Raw genomic sequence first — 8,823 nt, forward strand, 5'->3', positions numbered from 1 at the left:
ACAAACATTGAAAATAAAAACAATAAACCTACATAATACAGAAAAGTAATAGATATATATCATATTATAAACTTGAATACAAATTGGATAGTGAAGTTCGGATATTTGAGATTGACCTATCTTTTAAAATATTTTGCTTAATATATATATATATATATATATATATATATTAGCTTAATATGCTTGCTCATTCTTTTTCACATATCAAACCAGCTATCAAATTGAGCAGGTAGCACGTATGACTCTTATTTTATGTATCAACTCTTTCTATCAAACTATCGTCAAGTCTCTCCCTTCTCTCTAGAAGTTTCATATTGACTCTCTACCAAAGTTTCGGCTTTTGAGCTTTTCTTTGAGCTGTCGTTGGGTCTCTGGACCGCTACCACTCACCTCACCATTTTTTCCTTCTCCTTTTTTAGACGAAATAATCTCAAGACCTCGCCTTTTCATTTACTCTCCGTTCAGCCTTAGGCCGTCCGGGAAAGGCTGCCTAGGATCTTGCTCGCCCCATGAGTTTTCGTTCGTGGTTCGCTGGTTCTTATCCTATTGGTATTTTGCTTTTGACGATATTTTAGTGAAGCTCTTTCGCTCTCACGATGTTGCGGTGTCGACATCTCTCTACGTCTCCATTAGCTTGAACACCGATGGCAAGTTGAAGTCATCGCACTAGGTCTCATTTTGCTGGTTGTTGTTGCTCCCTCCTCCTCGGTGTTTTCAGTTGGCTCCTCAATTGCTTTGGCATCGTTTTTTTCTTTACGTGGGCTTCACATGGCAAGGTCTTTGCCGGAAGCACGCATGCTGATGGTTGGTTGCGACAACCTTGCTCTTGGTGCCCTTGGTGCTCTCCTCTTGTTCCCCCTATCTATGGTGGCAGCTTTTTTGGCCCATTGCTGCAACTGACCATTTTCTAGTAGTGATATGATTTATCTGAAAAATAAAAATAAAAAACACTTTCAAACTCTTTAGTATTTTAAAGTAACTTGCCTTCCTAGTTCACTTATACCCTTTATTAACTTGACAATTGAAGCGGATCATGGAGCATAAGCTCCAAAATTTCCAGAATTTAGGGGTATCACCAAGAGATAGATAGCGGCCTTGGTCCCTATAGTTTTTTTATCTCTTAAATTTATGACTTAATTAAAAAAGTAAAAATATACACTAACCCTCCAATCTCACACTTAGTTACCAAGTCCAAACTATTATCCTCCACAAACCCGGTTCACTACATGAAAGACATCAATAAGTCCATGGATAGACCAGCAGACAAAATCTTCTGATCTTATATGCTACAAAAGTAAGTTTCAGTGTCACTGTCACTGACACAGAAATCGAAAATAGAAAGTTAAAATGGAGAGGGAAACTGAAAAACATTCCAAATCAAGATGTGAACACCTGTGTCATTTGATGTAGCCATCGCCTGCCTAATTTGGCCTTATATATATATATGACTCCACAATGATCATCCTTACAGGCGTGCAGACATGCACCAAACACATGCTGCCAACAAGGCCAGGTGCACAACCATCTGTTTAAAGTAAATTTGTTTTTTTAACGGCTGATCTTCTGGTTTTCTTTTTCCCTCAATCATAAGGAAGTGGATTATATGATGAACGACTAATACGCATGGCTAATGTAAAATCATGAATCAATTAAGTAATCAAAACGATGTTTTTGTTGTTGTTGTGCAATACAAGTGGCTGATCCTAATCCAAAGTCACATTTGCTCTGCTCTTTCACGTCCACAAACATCCTTTTACTAAAAAAAAAACAAGTTCTTAATTATGTTGTTTGAAATTTAACTAATATTCCATTGTCGGTCAAAATAATTGGTAGGTGGTTAGAACATTATCAAATTATTCTCATTGTTATAAATAGAGTAGTTTAATTTTATATTATTAAAAAATTAAATTAAATTTTTAATAAAATTAATATTTTAAAATAAAAATTTCATGTTATTTTTAAATAATAAATTTTTTGGGTAAATTATAAGAGGAGGACAAAACCCTAACAATAATGTGATTAGCATAACTCAAACTCAAGCCACACCTAAGACAGTGAACACCCTGACTATCACGCCGATAGGAATAAATTTAATCTTATTTAATTCCTTTTAATAATAAAATGACTAAATTGATTTATTTAATAATAGAATGACTAATTTGATAGAATTCTTCTTTAATTTAAAAAGTAAAGTCAAAGTGGGTAAAAGTATCATAAAGACCCTTGTATTAATATTAAGATTACATTTTGCCACCTCTACTCAAAAGACGAACAAATTAATCTATTTACGTTAGATAAAAGAGTAAACTAATTATTCTATTAAAAATCAATTGTTAAACAATGACATAAAAACAATATCGATATAAAATTAATTTTTTTTATTTGGAAAAAGAACTCTTAAAGCCCGATGTGGTATATTAAGGGGAAAAAACTCAAAAAAAAAAAAAACTACCGATCCACCCTTCAATCCTACATCACTTAAATCAAATAATATATATGAAAAAAATTCATATCATTTTATAATAGAAATGGATGAAATTGTTTACTTTTTATCTAACACGTAAGGAATAATTTCTTTTTTAAAATAAAAAAGGGTAAAATATAATTTGAATCTTAATATAAGGATCTTCATGATACAAATATCAATAAATATATTATACACAAAGAGACATAAATTTCAAAAAATTTAAAAAATATATAGAGAGGGACAGCAAGCACAATTAAATAAAAATAAAAGAGATTGTCAAATTGTAAAACATGTTTTGAAAATCAGAGTCATACTTGGAAAAAGTCTAATTCAAAGTTTTAACGCATTTTAAGTTTCAACTCTGAAGAAAGGAAGTGAAGAAGGCATCATTTTTGCAAAGAAAATTCATGGTGTGATAGAGAAAGCGTGTTCTATTTTAATATTGAATTTTAGTTCTCAATATTTATCTCGTAAAAAATTCATAAGTCAAATAAATGAAAAATAAAAATTTAGGCTAAATATATAATATATATCGATTTTTTAATTAGTTAAATAGTCGAGTTTTTATTTATACAAATTATAGATTTCATAATTGTTCTTCCTCAAAATTATCAAGACTAATTAAAAGGTATCGATATAAAATTAATTATTTTTAAAAATATTTGGTAGAAATATTTCAATCATTTCAGGTAGGTCGATTTTTTATTTATTTATTTTGGAAATAATTTGAATAAATTAACTATTAATATTTAACATTATGTTAATTAGATATAAAAATAATTTAAATATATTATACACTATTGTTTATGTTTATTATCATTTATATTTTTTTATGATTTGATGTATATATAATTTAGGGTAAACTATAAAAGTAGTCGCTTTTGTTTGATTCAGATTATATTTTAGTCACTTATGTTTGAAATGTTACGTTTTAGTCACTTACGTTATTGTTTTGTTACGAATTGGTCACTTTACTGTTAAAATCCGTTAACTCCCTAATGGCAATCTTACATGGCAATCCAAATGGGTTTTAAATGCCAATTTGGATGTCTAGTTGTTGGGATGATAATAGATTTTTAATTAAATAAATTTAATTTGGATTGCCACGTAGGACCACTTCGTAATAAAACGATAACGTAAGTGACTGAAACGTAACATTTCAAACATAAATGACTCAAATGTAATTCAAGACAAACAAAAGTGACTATTTTATAGTTTACCCTATAATTTAACATTACATTATATTTTTTAAGCCAATGAAATATTTAAAATTATAATATTGCTAAAATATTTGTTAAATTTTACTTAGAGCTTATAATGAACATTTTAAATAAATAATTATTTTAATTTACATTTTATAATAATAATTTTTTAATTTTTTCAACTAAATTATATCTCATCGCTTTTAATATACATTGTAATTTTTATTTATGCAATTTTTATTTAAATGATGATTTTATAAAATACAATAATAATCCATGCCCATGACTAATCCTTTATTTATTATCATAATAATATTCCTTTCTCTCTACTTTATTTTATTAATATTTTAAATAATATATATATATATATATACTTATTTTAAATGTTTTACTTGAGTTAATAATACGGATTAATATAGTTAATGGCGAAGCCACTAAGAGACCGGGGCCATGACCCTTTAAAATGATAAACTTTCAATTTAGGCTATTTATAATTTATAAAATTTTAAATTAGTAATGATAAAATTGCATTTTAGCCCCAAAAATGATAAAAATTTGACTTATTCCTTTAAAAATTATAAATATATAAGCTATTAAAATGATAAAATTATATTTTTAGTATTGTGAAAACATATAATTTAATTCCGTTCAAAACTGAACAGAGCATACTAAAATATTCTCTCTTATACAAATTAAGTTATATTTTTACGAGGATATTTTTTTTATTTTTATATATAATAAATCAATAAAAATTGATCATAATTAGATTTGAACTGAAATACTATGCTCGGAAACAATTAATTTTACCATTGTAATCAAAGTATCAATTGCTTTTTATGTACATTTTAAATAAATATATTTATTACATATTTTTTTTTGCTCTTATTGTGGGCGTGACATAAATTTAATATTATTAGTAGGTTTAAATTAATAAATCGGTGACATGAATTTCTTTTTGTTGCCAATAACTCTATTAAAATAAATATTCTGAAATAAATTTTTTAATATAAATTAACAGTGTTACCGATTTCGATATACTGATAATACTATAAAAATACCAATAAATATTAAGTGTAATGGTAGGACATATTGCACTCCTAAAGAGATAACGGAGGTTCGAACCTTGGAGACAATGTTGTCGAGAAACTCTGAATTTAGATTCTAAAACAAACACTATAAAAACCCAAACATTGACCATAAAAAGGATGTGAAAAATACAAAAAATAATACCACTATAAAAATAAAGATGAAATCAGGTCAAATTAAGGTAAAGGCATTAACTCCTAAATTTCAGCAACATAACGGGGACTAAAACCACAAATAAACCTATATTAAATATTCGGTGGGCGCGCGTAAGCCAAACTTAATGTAGTGTAACGAAACGCGCCAATCAAACAGTCAACCGTTACATCAATTCAAAGGACCCTACAAAAAGGACAACGGCAAAGCACGGCACGGTATTTTACCAAATTTCCATCATATTTAATTAAATAATATAAAAAGTCAACTATGCTCGACTTTTATTCTCTTTTTTTCCAAATAATTATTATGGTTTTGACGTCAGTCGTGGTGGTGGAAGCTGTTTTGTGGAAAAAAGGGTGTTTCGCTGTTGATTTGTAAATGGGAAAATGAAGATCCAGGTGTGAGGCTGGCTGTGGTCGTATTTAAATAAAATTCTAATCATTTTTTTCTTCCTAATCTTTGATGCTGGAATATGCTATAACGATGGAATTTCAATATTAACTTTTTTCTAATTGCAGTTAAATTTCAAATAAATTTTTTATTTATAAAATAATAATTTAGAGATTAAAGTAGAAAGAAGAATAATTTAATGAGGTATGTATATAGTTGAAAGTCACTAACTTTGAATAAAATTCCTGTTCTTCTCCTTCTCTTTCATCTGATTACCTTTATACTTTATAATATATATACAGCCTTTACTTTTTCCAGCTTCGAAAGGAATTTTTTTGATCAATTTTCGTTGATTTAGGTAGTTTTACTTTGTGGGTTTTTTTTTTTCTTTGTTTACCGTTATGGCGACAAACAAGGGTGAAGGGGCTAAAGCTGTAGATAAAACAGAGACAAACCCTATAGAGGAAAAGGCTTTGGGGTGTTCCATTGGGAACCTCAGCGACAACAAGGACGTGTTTACAAGAGCTGATAAGATAGATTTTAAGAGCTGGGATTTGCAACTGGATAAGCACTTGAGCAAGGCTTGGTCTAGGGACAAAGATGTTTCGCTTGTGACTAAGAAGGACGAGTGGGAAATCGATTTGGCTAAGCTTGATATAAGACATGTTATAGCTCATGGAACTTATGGCATAGTCTACCGAGGTGTTTATGATAACCAGGATGTTGCAGGTAACCTGTTTTATGTGTTTATATGTTGCTAAAATCCAGAATCCATCTTGGGTTTCTTGTTCATCATCGACTGCTATGCAGATGTTATTAGTTACTGTTTTTGATTTGTTGTGTTGGGTTCAATTACAATTTCTATGTTGTTCAAACATGACCCTGGGATGTGAATTCTTTAGGAGTAGAAGAATATTTAGGGTTGGATTTTTAGCCGAGGATCATATGTCTAATACAGAATAGTTTGTGGCATAGTGGCGCTTGCAACTTGAGGTGAGTTACAGGATGTCTAGGGAATTATAGCATCAATTCTAGGTAAAAGCAACCGGGTGGATTGTATTTTGACCTTGCTCAATAAATGATTAAATTAGTTCCTATATATTAGATTAAAGCACAAAATGTTCCTTCTAAAATTTCAATCTATTTTTACTATTACAAATTGGGTCCTTGTAAGTCAGTAAATCAGTATGAGGTACAAGTGGCTGGTTATTTTATCAACTACACCAATTTTTAATAGTAGAAACGGATGAAAATTTTAACAAAAAAGACTAGATTGCTCTTTGATCTACAATAATTAATTTGCCTGTTTTTTGAGTAAAGAGAACAAAATGCAATCTAACTATCAGTTCAGAGACCTCTATAGTACTTTTATCTCAATTCTACTTGACCTTAAGTTAGTATCAATTTGTCTAGATGCTGCATACGAATGATGCATGCTTACTAGAACTGTCAATGAAGCTGCATGATTTACAAAATGAGACTGCCTTGGCAGCTCTTTTTATTTTCACTTTGAAATTACAAAATTTTGATCTTGATTTCAATGAATACTTGCTTTGGTTATGGAACTTTCAATAAAAGGACAACTGCCTCATGCCCATTTCTGTTTACTTGGTTTAAAGGGCTTAATTGGAGTTGCCATGGAGCTCCAAGTCGCCTTGTTCTTGACCGAGTTCTTTAGATGGCTTTCCTTAAATTTCTGAATAAACTTGGTCAATTTGAATTCCAGTTGTTTTGAATGCAAATATGTGTTTTCAAAGGTGGCCTTAAGTTTTCTGATGTTTGATTCTAACATGTGTATAGGGGAAGTAATCAGTGATGTCAAGTCATGGACTCTATATGACTTGCTGCCCATATTCTGCCCCTATTTGATCCGAAAACATCTGTTTCGCTGCAATGATAAAGTTCTTAAGCAAACATTTGGCTTGCTGATATCTCTAATTACAAAAACTTCTTAATTTTGCAGTGAAAGTATTGGATTGGGGGGAAGATGGGATTGCTACAGCTGCTGAAGCTGCAGCTCTTCGGGCATCTTTCCGGCAAGAGGTTGCTGTTTGGCATAAGCTTGACCACCCAAATGTTACAAAGGTAATATTGATGATATTGTTTCTTTTATGTGGGCGAGACAGTTCATTATACATCTTATATTGGTTGCAGTTGGCATGGGAGGATGGCACTGCCTTTTCTTTTCTTCCGGTTTTCATGAGTTCCTTCTAATGTCACAAGTTGTGACTGTTGTTTTTCAGTTTATTGGAGCTTCAATGGGAACTTCCAACCTTAAGATCCCGTCCAAAGATTCAACAAGCGAGAGTAATAATTCTCTTCCATCGAGAGCATGTTGTGTTGTTGTAGAGTACCTTCCTGGCGGGACATTAAAGAATTTTTTGATCAGAAACAGGAGGAAGAAACTTGCCTTTAAGGTTGTGATTCAACTTGCTTTGGACCTCTCTAGAGGGTGAGCAACTTTTCTTGTTATGCATGCTAGGATTTCCGGTGTTCACTCTACGGAAAAGTAATGAATATCTTTTGTTCAACTTCTGCAGTTTGAGCTATCTTCACTCCAAAAAGATTGTACACCGCGATGTGAAGACAGAAAATATGTTGCTAGATGCTCGTAGAAATTTGAAAATTGCTGATTTTGGTGTTGCTCGAGTTGAAGCTCAGAATCCAAAAGATATGACTGGGGAAACAGGCACTCTTGGTTACATGGCTCCAGAGGTATCCACTCCCTTGACATCCATTAATTGTATCATTTATTTATCCAGTAATTATCGTAACGATGCAAACTTTTTTCTGATCAACCGCAACAACAATTGGATCACTTAAATGCTTGAAGTTCCCTCCTTTTCCTTTTCTTTAAAGAACGAGAATATAATGCAACCATTTTTGTAGGTCCTTGATGGGAAGCCTTACAATAGGAGATGCGATGTCTACAGTTTCGGTATATGCTTATGGGAAATATACTGCTGCGATATGCCTTACGCCGATCTTAGTTTTGCTGAAGTTTCATCAGCAGTAGTACGACAGGTACGAGTTAAAATTGCCTCGATACTTTTGGTCTTACTGTATGACGGTATACATGTTAACTGACAGAGGAGATTGTTGGTTGCAGAATTTACGACCCGAAATTCCAAGATGTTGCCCAGGTTCGTTGGCAAGCATCATGCGGAAATGTTGGGATGCACACCCCGACAGACGTCCAGACATGGATGAGGTGGTGAGGTTGCTAGAAGCAGTAGATACAAGCAAGGGAGGTGGCATGATACCTGATGACCAATCCCCTGGTTGTTTCTGTTTCACACGGCGCGGCCCTTGATAAAACTTTAGCTCATTCATTTATTTTGTCGTACATATATATACATATATACATGTTTAGTTGCCAGAGAACATGAAACAGATCATTGTTTGGCTCTAGCTGGTTTTTCAATAAGGTCATTGATTTCTATACTACACATGAATGTAACCATATAGTAGTATGTAAAGGTTAAAATTTTATATATATATATACCCCTTTTGGTCGGTAAA

The 8,823-nt window shown here is 31.6% G+C and overlaps 1 protein-coding gene and 1 long non-coding RNA gene across 2 annotated transcripts; one reads left to right on the top strand and one right to left on the bottom strand.

Annotated features, from left to right (window-relative positions):
* Positions 1–286: 286 nt before the first annotated feature.
* On the bottom strand, positions 287–1,415 carry LOC128285629 (uncharacterized). Its single transcript, XR_008276144.1, has 2 exons — positions 1,004–1,415; positions 287–927 (listed from the first exon to the last, which is right to left on the bottom strand). It is a non-coding gene; the product is annotated as an uncharacterized LOC128285629 (long non-coding RNA).
* Positions 1,416–5,184: 3,769 nt separating this feature from the next.
* Positions 5,185–8,823, top strand: LOC108458330 (serine/threonine-protein kinase STY13). Its single transcript, XM_017757682.2, has 6 exons — positions 5,185–6,030; positions 7,265–7,386; positions 7,545–7,753; positions 7,842–8,016; positions 8,191–8,325; positions 8,411–8,823. Exons 1-6 carry the CDS (start codon positions 5,703–5,705, stop codon positions 8,612–8,614), a joined length of 1,173 nt encoding a protein of 390 aa, XP_017613171.1. The 5' UTR covers positions 5,185–5,702; the 3' UTR covers positions 8,615–8,823.

Source organism: Gossypium arboreum, chromosome 12 (assembly GCF_025698485.1).
Source record: "Gossypium arboreum isolate Shixiya-1 chromosome 12, ASM2569848v2, whole genome shotgun sequence".
NCBI lineage: Eukaryota > Viridiplantae > Streptophyta > Magnoliopsida > Malvales > Malvaceae > Gossypium > Gossypium arboreum.

Excerpts from the sequence above, each read along its gene's own strand:
- LOC108458330 (XM_017757682.2), top strand. The coding sequence starts at position 5,703 with ATGGCGACAAACAAGGGTGAAGGGGCTAAAGCTGTAGATAAAACAGAG. Across the intron at positions 7,754-7,841 it reads GCTTTGGACCTCTCTAGAGG|TTTGAGCTATCTTCACTCCA; the intron begins GTGAGCAACTTT and ends CAACTTCTGCAG. Across the intron at positions 8,326-8,410 it reads CATCAGCAGTAGTACGACAG|AATTTACGACCCGAAATTCC; the intron begins GTACGAGTTAAA and ends TGTTGGTTGCAG.